Here is a 19,217-nt window from a genome sequence, read left to right on the forward strand (position 1 = left end):
GGAGATGCGATATGATTCCCATAGTTTCACTCCTCCGGACAAAAAATGAAGTGTATGCGATGTAGATAAAATGTATGGACAACATTGGTTCTATACTATATAGAATAAAAATATACTCCCTCTCATTCTCCTTCTGTCCCTCTCATTTCTTTACACTTTTCTTTTTGAGATATCCAATTCAATTATTTACATTTTAAATTTTTTCATAAATAGTAAAGTTTTTTATTATTTTTAAAATAACTAGATCCACTACTTCTCTCCACTATACCAATTTTATACATATAATATTAATCGATTTCACTATTTTACTCACATTTTTAAATTTCATCCACTATTTTATCATTTTTCTTAAACTCCGTGTCCGACGGAGAAGCACTCCACTAGTGACTCCTGGTCTATTATTCCTACATAAAGTACAGTTAGTGCACATGCAGGGAGTCAGATACTTGGTTGGTTCACTTGCAGCGACATGTGCAACTTCCAACTCATGCACATGAATTCACATTAACAAAACATATAAACGGCCAAAAAATATATATTTCATTTAGCTGAAAAATAATAATACATGAGAATATCTCTTTATTATAAATCGGCGGGTCTTGTAAGGGTTGGAACATGAGGTTGACCCTCACCCTCCAATCAGTCAAATTCAATTCTAAATATTATTTTTTGTTACGCTTCTTAATATTTTTTTAAAATATATTTTCATAATATTTTTTTAATTTTTTTCTGAATAAAAATTTTATATTTATTTTTTTCTTATTTTTTTTTAAAAAAAATATTATAAAATTATGTTTTATAAAAATCTTGAAATATATACAAACAGTAAATATATACAACCCCACGAGACATGTAGTAATAAAATAATGTAAGTGTTTAAGGGCAAGTGGTATACCAGTTGCTCTAGCCTGAAAAAAAAAATACCATATAATGAATTTTTTTTTTTGACATATTCATATGACGTGTAAGAAAATATTTTGAAATGTATGTGCGAGTTTTTTTCCCATCATTTTACTTTTGGGAAAATAATTTCATAAAAATTTTGTCCCATAATATTATTTTCTGTTTTATGCTCGTAAAACTCGGGAGCAGGAGCGCACTTACCACTTTACAAAGAAAGTTGCAACATTTAATTAAAAGGTTATCTTGTCACTTGGTGGAACTTTAAATTTTGTTTTGGACATGTATGTATCTCTAACTCTAAGAAATAATTCAGTCTTGTTGATTAAAAAAATAATAATAAATAATAATTCAGTCCTTGTCTTTACATTGTTGGTTAGATAAGCCAAAAACAGTTGCATGTATGTATGATTTTTTAAACAAAATTGCAATCGTTAAATAATAGTGCTAGGTTACATGGATGCCACCCTTTGACCCGACCTTTCACGAGTTGTACAAGTCCTCGCCCAATCACTCATACAAAGGGCCACCAACTGTCCCTTACTTTCTTCTCCGGTTGACCGGTTCTCCCCTTTTTTTTATATGTCCAATTATTTTTATTCAAAACACTCCAAAAATTATCGAAAATTAAATCCGTCACCTTTATAAATTATAATGCATGCACACTAGTGGCAAATTATTTACTTTGCAATTATTAATTGATAGTTGGTGGCCGCTACATTTTATATATTTAATATATTATTAGGTCGGTATATTTCTTATAATCTTTTATTATTTCCTAGTTAATATAAGATAAAATACATCTAAAATATATTGACATGCTATTACATTAAAAATACGCTGTTTTTTTTATAATGTTGGGGGGATTAACAATTTAAAATTATTCTCTCAAAAAAACAATTTAAAATTATTCTCTAAAAAAACAATTTAAAATTATTCTCTAAAAAAACAATTTAAAATTATTATCAATCTCATACATTTTAAGCTATAAAAAAGGAAAATTAAATTGAGTTTTTTCATAGTGAACTTTGCAGAGAAATTTAATTCATTAAAATCTTTGCAAGGTCTAGTTTCTCCCTTTTCTTATTTAATTTTGTCAAAACAAGATCTAGTTTAACTACAATCTACTGGATAATACAAGTGAAACAACCTCTATTTTCCACACAAAACGACCAACGGAATTATCGATAATACAAGTTATGCATAATTTATCGCGAACAATTAGCCGCATATGTACACAATCAGATAAAAATGTAGCGGTTTGATTGGGTCACTGAGTTCGTCATCGTGTTAATAAACAGCTAACCCAAAAACTGCTTATTCAACTTCAAACGTCACGTTGTCGCATTTTATTCTAAATATAGAGATTCCAAAATACATTGAATACTTATCTATGTTTTCTTTCAATTTATCCCAACTCTTCTTTTGCCCTGTTGCTTTCTTTTAGATAATCTAGTTAAAAGTCCCTTTCTTTTCAAAGGGATGGTATGGGCTTAGGGTTAAAAATCTTGTGAAATATGAATTTATTCAAATTAAATTTGTTCAAATAATGAATATTTTAGAATTAATAAAATTTAATAAATATTTCTTTTGTGAATAAAACCATTGAAGTGTTTGTCTAGTGTGTGCCCATGTACACATGCTAAACACTAAAATTTATAAAATTTAAAGTATTTCGATTGATGTATTTTTTGTAAATGGAGGGGGTGCATCGAGAAATGTTGGTCAATCAAAACAAGTTAAAACTATAGAAATTTGTGCTTAGTGTGTGCACATAGACACACCACATAAAAACCAATAAATGGATAACAAATAAAAAGAAAGGAACATAAATATGTCACAATTGTATACCTGTATTTATTAAAGGGCTATATTGTTAATGAATTCTGTTTGGAAATGAAACTAAGCGGGTCTATATATATAGCATAATACCTACTTAATACAAAATACCAAATTACCCTTGTATTTTTATTTCTCAACACTGCATCTCAAGCGAGAGCACATTTTTGGTTCGAAAAGTGAATTATAGGCGCTTATATTTGGGGCATAAATTTGTCTTTCACATCTATAATAAATTGTGAATATATTGGTGTGGCAGGGAGTGAAACTTGAGTTTGACCATTATCTGAACTCCGATATCATGTTAACAAACCCCTATTGTTTATAGAAGAAAAAGAAAGGAAGATAAATATGTATTCACTAAAGGGCTACATTATTAATCAATTTTGTCTGGAAATGAAATTAAGCAGGTCTATATACAATCCCATACCTAGTCGATAAAAGGACCAAACTTGGAATCATAAATCAAGTTAAAGTGGTATTAAGTTGAAATATGAAGCTCACAAGAGTTTCCTTAAGAGTTGTCTCGGTTGTTTAAATAGGGGATAATTATATTGATTACAGGTTCGAATTTTATGATTATGTATTCCGAGGCAGATCAGATTGCTTAAATGCAATTTAACTTGGTTCACGTGATTGATTTGCAGGTTATTGTGTGAGTCTGTAGGGTTTACCTAGTGCGCACCCGAAAGATAGCGGTTGCGAGTTATCTACAGGGAAAAAAGGTTGAAATATGAATATTGATATATATAGACATATATATATATATATATATATCAGAGTTATTAAATTTTAATAAATTAAAAAATATAAAATTATAAACATATATTTGTATTTTGATTAAATAATTTCGGTTTATATCAAAAGTTTTACATAAATGTATATTTTTATAAATAAAAATAACAGAAATCTATATTGTACTATACTATAATAATCGGAACGAGGTATAATTTGTAATTTGTAGTTTGGTTAACCTGGTCTTGGTTATTCTTTTCCATCACGACCGTCGAATCTTCTTTATCAAATAATCAGAGACGTTAAATTCAAATACTAAAAAATACACTACACAAGTTCTCAGATTCGCATATCGTCAATAACAAACAATTTTATTATTATTTATAAAAATACAAACAAGTTCTCAGTTTCGAATTCCATTAACAATAAATATTTATATTACTATTTATAAAATACATATAAGTTTTTAAATTCGAATCTCACCAATAATAAAAATCTACATTATTATTTATGAATAAGATATAATCAATCATATATTATTTAAACTTAATTTGAAATTATAATTATATAATTATTATTTAATATTTAATTTTTTATATAAAAGACCCGTGTATCACACGAGCCGTAAATTTAATTTTCCAGCCCCACCTATTCTACCATTGACATTATCGAAAATCACATTCGGGCGGTTTGAGTACGGGAACGGGATTGAAAGAATAAGTTTTGTAAGAAAGTTCGGAGCTTGTTCATAGATTACGAACCTACGAAAGGTGCATGCACAGTTTGCAGAAAGGGTACCTAGTAAATGACAGTAAATCTCGTAATCGGAAAGTAAGAAGTCAATGTCAGTCATGTCATTCCCAAGTAGACAAAAAAGATTTCCAATAGAAAAATAAGCACAGTGGGTTGGATTGAAAATGGAAAATAGTTACTGTAGTAATCCAGAATACTCCCTATATATAAGTACCAGGTGAGCCACCTGGCGCGGCGGTTCGGACCATAACCTAATGGCTAGTAGGAGTATCTTCATAGGCGGCTACATCAGTGGTAGGAGGATCCATTATTAACTGGGACCTAACCATTTCAAAAGGGCATTTGTGGGACCTACCATGAGCGGTTGTTGCGTGCCGCATAGGCTAATCTTTACACTTTCTTATAAATTTGCAGTACCTCCGTTACTGTTTGTACGTATTTTCAGATTTGTATAAAATATTGTTTTATGATATTTTTTTTAATAAAAGTTTAAATATAAAATTTTTATTCAGATTTTTTTTAAAAAAAATATTATGGACTTATACTTTAAACGAGTATTAAAATTTAAAATAATATTATAAAATTATACTTTAAACGAGTATTAAAAACGTGTAAAAAAATAATGTATAGAATTAAATGAGATCGAGGGATTATTAAGCTGTCAGCTTCTCGTAAGGTCGGTCTCGTTGTAGTTGTAATTTCTCCATTTTATTTAATTAATGTGGTCCCCACAACCACATTAACCGGGTTTTAATTTCTAATTAAGAATTTCTTTTTAGAAATGAAGGACTTTCTATAGTAACACTAACAGTTCACCAGGGGGTAGGTGTGTTCTGGTCACACGCCATTCACCTGAAAGGCATTTACAGTGTAGTTAATCTCTTAAATTAGACTCCTAATTCTGTTTCAAGATATTTGTAGTGATTCTGAAATTTGATAAAAGTCGTCTGTTCTCTCTTTTCTATTTTAAAAATCAAAATTTCATTTTTAAATAATATTATATAACATATTTATCAATTTGCTCAAATTACTATTTCTTAATATTACACAATCTTTTTATTTTCCCTTGTTTTTAATATACGGTTAAAATACAGTGGCGGATTCAAACTTTAACTTTTATGGAGATTTTATGTACATAATAAATATGTTAAGAGTCAGTAGAACGAATTTGAAGTTATTATTTTTTGACTTTTTTTCATCTTTTTCAAATTTTTAATATTAAAATATTAAAAATTAGTATTTCAAACATTTTATCTCCAACTTATGACCATATAACTATAAATAAAATTAAATATAATTTAAATTATAAAAGATTTACTAGTATTAAACGGGAATTTAACTTCTTTTATGAGGATATTTTATAAAATATACATGCTTATATCTTAATTTTTTTTATAAAAAATTGTTAATTTTTTATTTTTATAAGGGCACATGTCTTGATTGCCCCTTTCGTTAAATATAAAACAAATTTGAATAATGAGTTCTATGTAATTTTTAGTTATTTACTCTTTAACGAAACCTTTCTGTGTATAAAGAATAATATAATCTAAATTAAAATATAAAACATAAATAAGATACTCAAAAATTACACATGAAAAAAGTTTACCAACAAAATAAGATTGCAGTAAATATTTAACCAAATGTGTGTGTTACACACGCACCAAGAGTCCTCACCTACTAACACAATTTTCTCTATAAATAAAATGCTAGTATGAGCTACCTCGGCGAGAGTCAGTCTAGAGAGAGGGAGATAGAATTGTCGGCCATACCAACGCCCCCTGCTTCTTGATTTCCTCTCTTCTTGTTTACATCATTTTCTCTCTCTACATATACATACAATTATATATAAGTCTTTAAAATTCAAGATTTCTTATTGTGTTGTTTGCTTTTACAGATAAGTACCAGATCTTATCTCTCTCCATCTTCAATCATCTCTGACATTCTGATTCACCCCAAACCCGTGAAGAAGATCTGATTTTTAGCCGACCCATTTAAATATTAATTGTAATTTCAACAACATAAGAAAGATTTAGTTTAAAAATTTGATCTTTTTGGTCAAGGATTGAATCTTTTTGAGGAATTACAATGTCTGTGGCTCAAAACTCAATTTTTCAACCAAAACCCACCTCGAATTTGTGTTCAATCACTAAAACCAAGACTGTTGTGAACCCCCAATTGAATGTTTCGAGCCGTGTGGGTGTGAAAACCAAAGCAAAATCAACATTTTCGGGGTTTGTTTTGGAGAAAAACAGGTTTTATGGAACCAGAGTACGTGGGTCGGGTCAAGAAAGGCACCATCTTTGGCAATCAGATGGACCCGGAAGAGCTCCAAAGCTTAAAGTGGTTGTGAAATCTTCAATGTCTCAAGTGCCTGATAAGCCACTTGGGTTATATGATTCAGCTTTTGATAAAGACTCTTGTGGGGTTGGTTTTGTTGCTGAGTTATCTGGTGAAAGCAGCCGTAAAACGGTATGAAATTTGATCCTTTTTGATTGTGTATATGTTGTGTGTGTATTTTTATGTGCTGACAGATTTTGGGTCGTTAAGATTTTATGATTTTGGGTAAAATTTTTTGATCTCTTTGGTTGTGTGTATTTTTATGTGTAGACAGATTTTGGGTAGTTAAGATTTTATTGTTCCGGGTATAAAAATAAGATCTTTTTGGTTGCAAGTGTATATGCTTGTATGTTTTTAGATTTTGGGTAGTTGAGATTTTATGATTTATGGTTTGGATTGGATTGGTTTGTTGATGTAGGTAACAGATGCAATAGAGATGTTGGTACGCATGGCACATAGAGGTGCATGTGGTTGTGAAGCTAATACTGGTGATGGTGCTGGGATTCTTGTTGGTCTTCCTCATGACTTTTACAAGGAGGTATAGATCTAATCTATCTATTTATATGATTATATCTATATAATTGAGGCTTATATGTAGATACAAATCATTTGTGTCCCAAAAATAATGACACTTGTTTTTTAGTGATTCTTTGTTTTGTGTATGTGATTAGAACAGGTTCTTTGTTTGTTTGCCAAGTTAATATCATACATGTGGATTCTAAGCTGTAAAATTCTTTATGTTTGTGTATCTTGTTTTAATCTATGAAGTGACCTTAACTATACAAACATGGACCTGATTTTGCTTTGTTTTACTTCAATAAAACAAAATGGTTTTGTCAAAATAAATATTTAAATTGGATCAGGCTGTTGTTTGTTTGGTTATGACTTATGGGTCATCTGTTTAAGCAGTTAAGCAAATATGTGAGTGTTTACATATGGATATATTTGAATTGTTGTGTTTTGATTATTTTTAAAATTTTCTTTTAGCACTTTTTTTTTATAATCATAATCCGTCACCAAGATGGAGGTATTTAAAAAAGACAACTAAAGCTAAAAGGGGTTGAGTCTAGAATAATCATTTTCTTTGTACAACTAGTAGCAGTTAGTAACTAGATAATTTATTGGTATTTTAAGGCTGGATTGTTTGAACTTTAAAGTGAGTATGATTGGTTAACTCTGTATCAGGTTGCTAAAGATGTTGGCTTTGAATTGCCGCCATTTGGAGAGTACGCAGTCGGCATGTTCTTCTTGCCTACGTCTGAAAGTAGAAGGGAGCAAAGCAAAATTGTATTTACGAAGGTACTGCCGTTATTGCTTACGTTTGTGCATTGGGAAGTTGTAGTTCCGTTTTGATTATTGTGTTTCAGAGAATCTAGTTACAATCCGTTAAATCATTATTGAGTTGAGGTTTAAGTTCATATTTCTGCATTTAGATTACTTCCTTCTTTTGTCATGGTTTATTGCCGTGGATTGTCTAAATTCCTTGCTGTCCCTATAGGTTGCCGAGTCACTTGGACATACTGTTCTTGGCTGGCGCACTGTCCCAACCGATAACTCTGGATTGGGTCCGTCTACTTTACAAACGGAACCTGTCATTGAACAAGTGTTTCTTACTCCTACACCTAGGTCCGAGGCTGATTTTGAGCAACAGGTATTTTCTGTTTACATGGTTCTACTATCTGTAATGCAATTTATTCTATTTCCTTATATTTGTGATGCAAAATTTAAATTGCTCAATCTATATGCCTCTTGAATATGAGTGATGTTTTATATAAAGGATTAAAATTACTTTGTTGAAATTAATTTATTCCTATTTGACATTTAATTGACAACGGCAAACCACTGGCCTTTATTGATGTGTGTGTAAGTTGCACAATCAAGGTTTTCCAACATTTGTTAATTATGTCATTTTACTGAACATGTTATTGTACCTATTTTGTTCGCACAGCTGTACATATTAAGGAGAGTTTCGATGGTAGCTATACGAGCGGCTTTGAATCTCCAACATGGCAGTGTGAAGGACTTCTATATATGTTCTCTATCCTCGAGGCATGCTTTCATTAGACCTATTAATTGTGCAGTTGAATTCTTTATGATGCATTTACGTTGCTGGAGTGCTGACGGGTTCTTCTGTCTTTTTTCGCAGAACTGTTGTCTACAAAGGTCAGTTGAAGCCCAATCAGTTGAAGGAATATTATTATTCGGATCTTGGCAATCAAAGGTTTACGAGCTACATGGCCCTGGTAAATATTTTCTCTATTCACTTGTATTTTTTGCCACTGACTGCATACTTCACCAACGAACAGCATGGGACCAACCTGCTAACTGAAGAGATGCAAGGTTGAGGAATGACTTCTGAGGCATTATTGAAGTATGAATGATCTCTTAAGTTCTTCACTCCCTTGATATATGAATTTGGATGCGGGATTGATTCTTTGGGTGAGTTGGTAAGGTACCTCCATTATGAAGTAAATCATGTTTGCAGAATCTAGCTGCAATGTTGTATATGGTCAGTTGTAGAGGAACCAAGTTTAATATTGAGTGGTGGAAAGTAATTTTCTCAGGTTAGGTAGAATAGGCTCCACAAATTTCTTACGGTGGCAGAGTAAATCTTATACTATAGTACCCCAAACACAATCAATTTGGAGAAATATTTTCTACATTATGGAAAACGGCGTAGAATTAGTTGTTTTTTTGCTATTCGTGCAGGTTCATTCACGGTTTTCAACGAATACGTTTCCAAGTTGGGATCGTGCTCAGCCTATGCGTGTTTTGGGACATAATGGAGAAATCAACACGCTTCGTGGAAATGTCAACTGGTAAATTCTAGAAACTAATACCATTTGCATTCTGAAGTCTTTTGTGTAGCGGTTGAATGTGATGTAGTGGCTCATCAGTTAATCTTGTTCCTTTCAAGGTTATGGTTTAGTCTGTTGCATTATTAGTTCAAAACTTCTTAAAAGTACAAATTGAAATTGCCCAGTGCTTTGAGAAGTTTCAGTTCTGATTATTTCATGCAACTAATTGATCCAAGCAGCTTAACATTCAAACATTTGTTTAATCTGAAATCTGAAATATATTTTGGAAATTGTGTCTCTTCAATGTCCTTGTCCTTATTTGTTGAAATGTTGATCACCATTGAATGAAATCACATTCTTATTCATGGTCAATGATTGTTGGCTTAAGAGTACCTTATACTCTAGTATGTGTTCTTCCATGCATCTTTGTGGATTTTAGTTACTTAATTGTCTGATTATGTCAGTAGATCATCATTTCTTCTTTTCTTGCACTTAGTACTTGAACTTAGTGATGAGCTGATCTGATGTTTACTATCTATATGTTAATCCCCGACAGTCCGACACGTAAATATCACCCTTTCTTGGTAATTCATACAGGATGAAGGCTCGAGAAGGTCTCCTCAAGTGCAGGGAGCTTCGATTGTCAAAGAACGAGATGAAGAAACTTCTACCAATTGTAGATGCGAGCTCTTCTGATTCAGGTTAGAGTGTGTTCTCATTTTCCAATAAGCTCTCTTGTCTAGATACTCTATACACCCCCACCCCCAAACCACTAATATGTAAACCAATGGAGGCGCAAAAATGCATGGCAACTTGCGTACTGAAACAGGATGAAGATTTATCTTGGTAAAAGCTTTTGTTGATTTAGTTGTTTGACATTGTTCTTCATCTTCAGGATCTTTTGATGGTGTCCTTGAGCTTTTAGTACGAGCCGGAAGAAGTCTCCCAGAAGCTATAATGATGATGATCCCTGAAGCTTGGCAGAATGACAAAAATATGGATCCTGAAAGGAAGGATTTGTATGAATATTTTTCAGCCCTCATGGAACCGTGGGATGGTCCAGCTCTAATATCATGTAAGAGGGATTGAATGATATGGATGAGAGATCTACTATTTATGTAAACATTAAATGGTTTATGTGCTAACTTGAAATTACTTGCAGTTACTGATGGTCGTTATCTTGGAGCTACATTGGACCGAAATGGATTGCGTCCTGGCCGGTTTTACGTTACTCACAGCGGACGAGTTATAATGGCAAGTGAAGTTGGGGTGGTTGATATTCCACCAGAGGATGTATCTAGGAAAGGGAGATTGAATCCTGGAATGATGCTTCTTGTGGATTTCGAGAAGCATGTTGTTGTAGATGATGAAGCATTAAAGCAGCAGTACTCAAAAGCACGACCTTATGGGAAGTGGCTTGAAAAGCAAAAGATAACTCTTAAAAACATTGTCGAATCTGTTCGTGAGTCTGACAGGGCGTCTCCACCCATAGCAGGAGTTGTGCAAGTATGTTGTCTTACTGTTTCCCTGTTACCAATTTTTAAATTCATGATATTTTGTTGTTCCGAAATTTGAGTGTTACTTTAACTGTTGTGCTTCTTAGGCATCAATTAATGATGACAACATGGAAAATATGGGTATGCGTGGCTTACTGGCTCCCCTAAAGGCTTTTGGGTATGTATTTACTTTTTGTCCTGTTTCCTACGCTCTCTCCTTCTGGGTCTAAATTAAATGTCTCCATATATTATCATGCAGTTATACTATTGAATCTTTAGAGATGCTGCTTCTACCAATGGCCAAAGATGGTGTCGAAGCCCTTGGATCAATGGGGAATGATGCTCCCTTGGCTGTGATGTCAAACAGGGAGAAACTCATTTTTGAGTATTTTAAGCAAATGTTTGCTCAGGTTACGAATCCTCCTATTGATCCTATACGCGAGAAGATAGTTACATCTATGGAGTGCATGGTTGGTCCAGAAGGGGATCTCACAGAGACCACTGAAGAACAATGTCACCGTCTATCATTGAAAGGCCCTCTTCTATCCATTGATGAAATGCAAGCAATGAAGAAAATGAACTACAGAGGTTGGCGCAGCAAAGTATTAGATATTACATATTCAAAGGAACGTGGCGGAAATGGATTGGAGGAGACATTAGATAGGATATGTTTGGAAGCACATAATGCAATTAAGGAGGGTTACACTACTCTTGTCCTTTCTGACCGAGGTAAATGTTCCCCCATTTTTAGAGCAAGACCATTAGGAAATTAATTGTTTCAGTTTCATATCGTTAATAATATGTGAACTTGTTACATTGCAGCATTTTCATCGAACCGAGTTGCTGTCAGCTCACTCTTGGCTGTTGGTGCTGTCCATCAACATCTAGTTAAAAAACTAGAGCGTACTCGTGTAGCGTTGATTGTGGAATCTGCCGAACCCCGGGAAGTGCACCATTTCTGTACACTGGTTGGATTTGGTGCAGATGGCATCTGCCCATATTTGGCTGTAGAGGCCATCTGGAGACTTCAGGTTGATGGTAAGATCCCACCTAAATCTAGTGGTGAATTCCACTCAAAGGAAGAGCTAGTCAAGAAGTATTACAAGGCAAGTCAGTATGGAATGATGAAAGTCCTGGCTAAAATGGGTATTTCGACACTAGCCTCATACAAGGGTGCTCAAATTTTTGAGGCTGTTGGCCTTTCATCTGAAGTGATGGATAGGTGCTTTGCTGGAACTCCTAGTAGAGTAGAGGGTGCTACATTTGAGGCACTTGCTCACGATGCACTTCATTTGCATAATATTGCATTTCCATCACGAGCATTACCTCCCACAAGTGCGGAGGCGGTGGCACTTCCAAATCCAGGGGACTATCATTGGAGAAAAGGTGGTGAGATTCATCTTAACGATCCTCTTGCCATATCGAAGCTGCAAGAGGCAACCAGAGGGAATAGTGTGGCTGCGTACAAGGAGTACTCCAAGCGCATCCAGGAACTGAATAAATCCTGTAATCTGCGGGGACTTTTAAAGTTCAAGGAGGCGGCTGTGAAGATTCCTTTGGAGGAAGTAGAGCCCGCCAGTGAAATTGTGAAGAGGTTCTGTACAGGAGCCATGAGTTATGGATCTATTTCACTGGAGGCTCACACAACCCTTGCTATAGCAATGAATACGATTGGAGGAAAGTCGAATACAGGTTTGTTGTCAATTTAACTTGTTACATCTATTGAAGCTTTGTAATTACTAGCATAGTTTGGTCAACTCCTCATCAACCATATACAAGTTTTGAGTTTGATCTGCTCATAAGAAGTGGCATTTGCAGTTAATGCAACATCTAATATGTGCTTTTACGTCTATTTGCTCCTTGATTCCCTGACTTGTTTAAGGATGATTTTATCCTCTTTCTGGTTTTGAATATTTTTTTTACATTTTTGTTGATTACCAAAACAAATTGTTGGATCTCATTGCTCAAGTCATTGACTTTTAAAATTGAAATGTCCACCAACTTCCGGTTTATGCTTTACATAATGTTTTAGTAGTTGCAGACACAATTTACTCCTCAGTACTAAATTATGGAAACTATTCTTGTAGGCGAGGGCGGTGAAAATCCCTCCCGCATGGAACCTCTTTCAGATGGGTCGATGAATCCTAAGAGGAGTGCAATCAAGCAGGTTGCAAGTGGGAGATTTGGAGTTTCCAGTTATTACTTAACTAATGCTGATGAGCTTCAGATAAAAATGGCTCAGGTATGATTTAACTTGTTTGTTACATATATGTTAATTAGGTAGATGTTGGATCATCTCTTGGTTAGAGGTGCTGTTCATCTTTGACTGCACGTAACATCTGGCATTAAGTTTGACCTGTTTTGTTTACTCCTTGCCATTTTGATTGTTTGTAACTTTGGATTTTTGTGTCACAGGGAGCAAAGCCTGGTGAAGGAGGTGAACTTCCTGGCCACAAGGTTATTGGTGATATTGCAATCACCCGAAATTCTACCGCAGGGGTGGGATTAATAAGCCCTCCTCCCCATCATGACATCTATTCCATAGAAGATCTTGCGCAACTGATTTATGATCTGAAGGTAAGTGAACTGTACACTTTCTTGATACTGTTAATTGCAAATTTCTGTTTCTGATATAATTTATAGAACTGGAGCCTTATTTATTATTACAGACCATCGGCCCTGTGTAATTTTGTTTTTCTGATTGTAATACAGAATGCTAATCCAGCGGCCAGAGTGAGCGTGAAATTGGTTTCCGAAGCTGGGGTTGGAGTAATTGCTAGTGGTGTTGTAAAGGGGCACGCTGACCATATCTTAATCTCCGGACATGATGGAGGCACAGGGGCTTCTCGATGGACTGGTATCAAGAGTGCTGGGCTTCCGTGGGAACTTGGTCTTGCAGAGACCCATCAAACCCTTGTTGCTAACGATCTTCGTGGACGAACAGTTCTCCAGACGGACGGCCAACTAAAAACTGGAAGAGATGTGGCCATGGCTGCACTTCTTGGTGCAGAGGAATTTGGTTTCAGCACTGCTCCTCTAATAACTCTTGGCTGCATTATGATGCGGAAGTGCCACAAAAATACTTGCCCAGTTGGCATTGCAACACAAGATCCAGTTCTTAGAGAAAAATTTGCCGGAGAACCTGAACATGTCATTAACTTCTTCTTCATGATAGCAGAAGAATTACGGGAAATTATGTCTCAGCTTGGATTAAGAACAATCAATGAAATGGTTGGTCGCTCTGACTTGCTTGAAATGGATAAAGATTTGATCAAGAACAATGAGAAGCTTAAGACTATTGATCTCTCTTTGTTACTTAGACCGGCTGCTGACATTCGTCCAGAAGCTGCACAGTATTGTGTAGAGAAACAAGACCATGGCCTAGATATGGCTCTGGATCAGAAATTAATATCATTGTCTACACCAGCTTTGTCAAAAGGTCTTCCTGTATACATGGAGACCCCTATTTGCAATACAAATCGGGCAGTCGGAACAATGTTAAGCCATGAAGTGACAAAGCGCTACCACAATGTCGGACTACCTGCAGATACCATCCACGTTAAACTCAATGGAAGTGCTGGTCAGAGCCTTGGAGCTTTTCTCTGCTCTGGAATCATGTTGGAGCTTGAAGGTGACAGCAATGACTATGTGGGGAAGGGATTGTCTGGTGGCAAGATTGTTGTGTACCCTCCAAAGGGAAGCAACTTTGACCCAAAAGCAAACATCATAATCGGAAACGTTGCTCTTTATGGTGCAACTAATGGAGAAGCTTACTTTAATGGCATGGCTGCTGAACGATTCTGTGTACGTAATTCGGGTGCTAAAGCAGTTGTAGAAGGTGTTGGTGATCACGGTTGTGAGTATATGACTGGCGGGACTGTTGTTGTGCTTGGGAAAACTGGGCGCAATTTTGCAGCTGGCATGAGTGGTGGTATAGCTTATGTTTTGGATGTGGATTCCAAGTTCCGTTCTCGATGCAATGCTGAGCTTGTTGATCTTGATAGTATTGAAGAAGAAGATGACATCACAACTCTTAGAATGATGATACAACAACATCAAAGACACACAGGCAGTCAGCTAGCCAAAGAAGTGCTTGCGAATTTTGATAAGCTCTTGCCTTCATTTATTAAGGTCTTCCCAAGGGATTACAAACGAATCCTAGCAAGCCTTAGGAAGGAGGAAATTGCAAAAAGAGCTGCAGAAAAGGCTGCTAAAGAAGCTGAAGACCAAGAAGAGGCAGATTTAGTTGAAAAGGATGCCTTTGAAGAGCTTAAGAAATTGGCTGCTACAACCATAAACGAGAAAGCTGATGAGGTAAAAAATTCTGTCATATTTTGGTTATTATTTAGGAATTTCAAAGAAGCTCATATGGGTCAAAGTAGTTGTAGCAAACATATTCAAGTAATTACTAGTGACCACATGACGTAGACACACATCTTGGAATATTTCCTTTTTTTTTTGCTTGAGGATTTTTCTTTCTTTTCTGGGAGAAAGAGCATAAATTTATTTGCTCTGCATTGATTAGATTTGACGAAAATTATCTGTACTAATACCTCTGTTCTGAAAAATGAATAAATTAGATTAAACATTTAATAAGCAGCTCAATTTGTATTTACTGGCGCATCCCTGTATGTATGAAATGTTTACATATTTTAGTTACAATTTAAGGCCTGAATGGTTAATAACGACATATTTAAGTAGCAGTTACTAGATGGCTTAAAAAAAAGCAGTAAGCAGTAGTTGGTAGATTTAACACATAGTTAACGGCTGTTTGAACTTGTATGTATATGTGAACTTGACAGGAAGGGAAGGCTAAAGTATTAGACAGGCCATCTGAGGTAGCTGATGCTGTCAAGCATAGAGGTTTTGTTGCATATGAGCGTGCAGGCGTTTCATACAGGGATCCCAATGTTCGGATGGGTGACTGGAAAGAAGTTATGGAAGAGACGAAACCTGGACCACTTATAAAGACACAGTCTGCTCGCTGTATGGACTGTGGCACTCCTTTTTGTCATCAAGTAGGAATCCTTCTCTTTCATATCTTATATTTTGGTTTTGTCTATTCCCAAAGTTCTTCCAACAAATGCAGTGTTATACAACAGAAAGTTAAAACAATAATATTTTTTAAAATCATAGACTTTGTATTAGAATTTACCAAGTTTCTTTCCTTTTTTTAAAATGGTAAAATATTTGCAGGAGAATTCGGGATGTCCTCTTGGAAATAAAATACCCGAATTCAATGAGTTGGTGTACCAAAATAGGTGGCGTGAAGCACTCAATCGACTTCTGGAGACCAATAATTTTCCAGAGTTTACTGGTCGAGTGTGCCCAGCTCCATGTGAGGGTTCTTGTGTGCTTGGTATCATTGAAAATCCAGTATCTATTAAGAGCATTGAGTGTTCAATCATTGACAAGGCCTTTGAGGAAGGGTGGATGGTGCCACGACCTCCACTCACGAGAACAGGGTATGTGTTATTTTTTGGCTCCACATTTATCTTTAAAGCCAATGATCGAAGTCCAGACATATAAGAATGAAGGAGGATCCCTCTCCACCCCCTAAAAGAAAAAAAATAAAAAAATTGAGAACATCTACCAACTGAAGTATCAATTTGAAATTTGATTATGATTACTATTGGCACAGGAAAAAAGTTGCCATTGTTGGGAGTGGCCCTTCTGGTTTGGCAGCTGCGGATCAGCTGAATAGAATGGGTCATTCTGTAACAGTCTTTGAGCGTTCCGATCGAGTAGGGGGCCTCATGATGTATGGAGTCCCAAACATGAAGACGGATAAAATTGATGTTGTTCAAAGGCGGGTTGACCTTATGGAGAAAGAAGGAGTGACTTTTGTTGTCAATGCCAGTGTTGGCAAAGATCCTTCTTATTCCCTAGATCGACTTCGTGAGGAGAACGATGCTATTATTCTTGCTGTAGGAGCTACAAAGCCAAGGTAAGCAATAAGTTCCAGCGTACACATACCTGTTTTTTATTATGTTGATATGAAGGAACATATTTGGCTTGGAAATGTCTTTATACATGTATCTCAATCAGAAAAGAGTTTCAGAACTTGTATGTAACTCTTTGCAGGGACCTTCCTGTTCCTGGAAGGGATTTATCAGGAGTCCATTTTGCAATGGAGTTTCTTCATGCCAATACTAAAAGCTTGCTTGATAGCAATCTTGAGGATGGTAACTACATCTCAGCCAAAGGCAAGAAAATTGTGGTAATTGGGGGAGGTGACACGGGAACAGATTGCATAGGGACATCTATTAGACACGGTTGCAATAGCATTGTTAATTTGGAACTTCTCCCTGAGCCACCAAGAACAAGGGCACCGGGTAATCCCTGGCCACAGGTTCGACCTTTTCCTTGGAGACTTGATGCTTAGTTCTATATACTAATCTTTGGTGATTTAATCTTGCGATATATTTAGGTGTTTCTTATAAGTTTCCTTGTTTACTGAAAGTTCTAATATCCTTTGTTGGGTTACTAATGCCTTTTACTTCCATTTGGATTTCTTTGCAGTGGCCTCGCATATTCCGCGTTGATTATGGACACCAAGAAGCTGCTACCAAGTTTGGAAAAGACCCCAGGTCCTATGAGGTACTGACTAAGAGGTTTATTGGAGACGAGAATGGGGTTGTGAAAGGACTAGAAATAGTGCGTGTACAATGGGAGAAGGATGCTAGTGGAAGATTTCAATTCAAGGAAGTTGAGGGTTCGGAGGAGATCATTGGGGCTGATCTAGTCCTACTAGCCATGGGTTTTCTCGGACCCGAGTCGGTAAGCAATCTGGAGTTGATATCTATCACAATCTCTGCTGTGATAACTTAATACATTTTTCATGTGTTTTTTCTTCAGCCGTTCTTTTTAGTCGTACATCTTGAAATAGAACCTAAAATATGGATAGAAACAATATTTATTACGTTAATGTATCTTATATTTCTGATGTTTGTTTTGATCAGACTATAGCGGACAAACTGGAGTTGGAACGAGACAACAGATCGAACTTTAAAGCAGAATATGGCCGTTTCTCAACCAGCGTAGATGGTGTGTTTGCTGCTGGAGATTGTCGTCGTGGTCAGTCACTGGTGGTATGGGCCATTTCAGAAGGCCGGCAAGCTGCTTCTGAAGTCGACAAGTACCTTCTCAGAGAGGAAAACAATGTCGATTCAGAATTACAAGGTAACACCAATAGGCAGCAAGATAGCAACAAGCAGACGGTAATGACGAATTAAATTTCCTTTTAAGTTATCATTTTGGGTTTCGGTTTTCATATACGAATGAGGGAGGATATCTTGATGATTTCAATATGGAGATGGTTGATGAAGCTGAAGATGCTGTTTTGTGGCAAGAGGAGATTTGCAGATTGTTTCTTGTAGATAACCAACAATAGGAAGCCTTTCAAAGCTAAAAAGAATTTTAAGATTAGGGAGGGGAATATGTCCTTTGTAATTCAAGGCATTCATATCCTTTGTAGGTTGTTCTTTTTGTGTAATCTCCTCTTTATTTTTCTTTTTCTTGTTGGAAAAGGGATGGGAAGAAAGCCCCATCTTAATAAATAATGTAAAGTTTTTGGATTTTGTTATTTGAAGTTTTTGGGAAGAAAGTCCCATCTTAATAAATCATGTTTTTGTAGTTGTGTTTAGCTAGAAGATACTTCTCTGATTCAAGTAAGATGAACTGAAAGATGTTTATATTTGTTGGTAATTGGTAACTGTCAAATTTCATTGCATGTACAAAATCAGAAATGTGATTGAAAAATATATTTTAAAATTTAATCTACAAAAATAAAACTAAACGATTCTGAAGATATATGGAGAGTATCTGAAAAGAGATTTTCCTCCAAAAATAATATTTTTTGAAATTTTAATACCTTATTTTTTCCGCAATCAAATATAGCGTTTTTCATTTGAAAATGTAAGTAATTTTTACAGAAAATCACTCTCGTCTTGTTTTTTTTTTAAAAAAAATCTGAAAATATTTACTTAAATTTATAAAATTAAATTTTAAATCAAACACTTGTCAATTTTTTCCAAATATATAAATATAATTTTAACCCATAGTATATACGAATACGGATATGTTTGGTTTGATTTATCAAATATATTTATGTACAATTACGAATATGACCTTCAACTAAGCAAGTCGGCGCTAGGCAGCACTCATCAGCATTTAAACACGAACCTCTCCGCCTTAACACACAATCGCACCGCCACAAAATACATCAACAGAATTCAATCAATGGCGACCAATCCGAGCCGTCTATTCTCACCACCCAATCTGAGCCGTCTATTATCATCACCGGAACCAACTAAACAACTAGGGTTAGTAACCTCACAAATCTCGCGATTGATATCTT

The 19,217-nt window shown here is 35.2% G+C and overlaps 1 protein-coding gene across 4 annotated transcripts; it reads left to right on the forward strand.

The window, feature by feature from the left end:
- The first annotated feature begins 5,946 nt into the window (after nt 1–5,946).
- On the forward strand, nt 5,947–18,503 carry LOC141693049 (glutamate synthase [NADH], amyloplastic). 4 transcript variants are annotated; one of them, XM_074498036.1, is made up of 22 exons: nt 5,947–6,696; nt 6,983–7,102; nt 7,750–7,863; nt 8,063–8,215; nt 8,513–8,613; nt 8,711–8,807; nt 9,274–9,383; nt 9,960–10,063; nt 10,258–10,437; nt 10,525–10,868; nt 10,966–11,036; nt 11,118–11,587; nt 11,681–12,550; nt 12,946–13,100; nt 13,274–13,435; nt 13,571–15,172; nt 15,661–15,876; nt 16,055–16,323; nt 16,500–16,805; nt 16,943–17,210; nt 17,381–17,638; nt 17,821–18,503. In XM_074498036.1, the coding sequence occupies exons 1-22, from the start codon at nt 6,313–6,315 to the stop codon at nt 18,091–18,093; spliced, it is 6,627 nt and encodes a 2,208-aa protein (XP_074354137.1). In that variant the 5' UTR covers nt 5,947–6,312; the 3' UTR covers nt 18,094–18,503. The 4 variants fall into 4 exon arrangements, with proteins under 4 accessions (XP_074354137.1, XP_074354138.1, XP_074354139.1 ...); XM_074498037.1 differs by lacking the exons at nt 5,947–6,696; nt 6,983–7,102; nt 7,750–7,863; nt 8,063–8,215; nt 8,513–8,613 and adding an exon at nt 8,871–9,003 and having other exon boundaries at nt 8,712–8,785; XM_074498038.1 differs by lacking the exons at nt 5,947–6,696; nt 6,983–7,102; nt 7,750–7,863; ... (1 more) ...; nt 8,513–8,613; nt 8,711–8,807 and adding an exon at nt 8,874–9,011.
- The last annotated feature ends 714 nt before the right edge of the window (nt 18,504–19,217 follow it).

This window comes from Apium graveolens, chromosome 10, assembly GCF_009905375.1.
Source record: "Apium graveolens cultivar Ventura chromosome 10, ASM990537v1, whole genome shotgun sequence".
Lineage (NCBI taxonomy): Eukaryota > Viridiplantae > Streptophyta > Magnoliopsida > Apiales > Apiaceae > Apium > Apium graveolens.

Coding starts and splice junctions, on each gene's coding strand:
- LOC141693049 (XM_074498036.1), top strand. CDS start 6,313: ATGTCTGTGGCTCAAAACTCAATTTTTCAACCAAAACCCACCTCGAAT. Junction 9,384..9,959: donor CTTCGTGGAAATGTCAACTG/GTAAATTCTAGA, acceptor TAATTCATACAG/GATGAAGGCTCGAGAAGGTC. Junction 11,588..11,680: donor TCTTGTCCTTTCTGACCGAG/GTAAATGTTCCC, acceptor GTTACATTGCAG/CATTTTCATCGAACCGAGTT.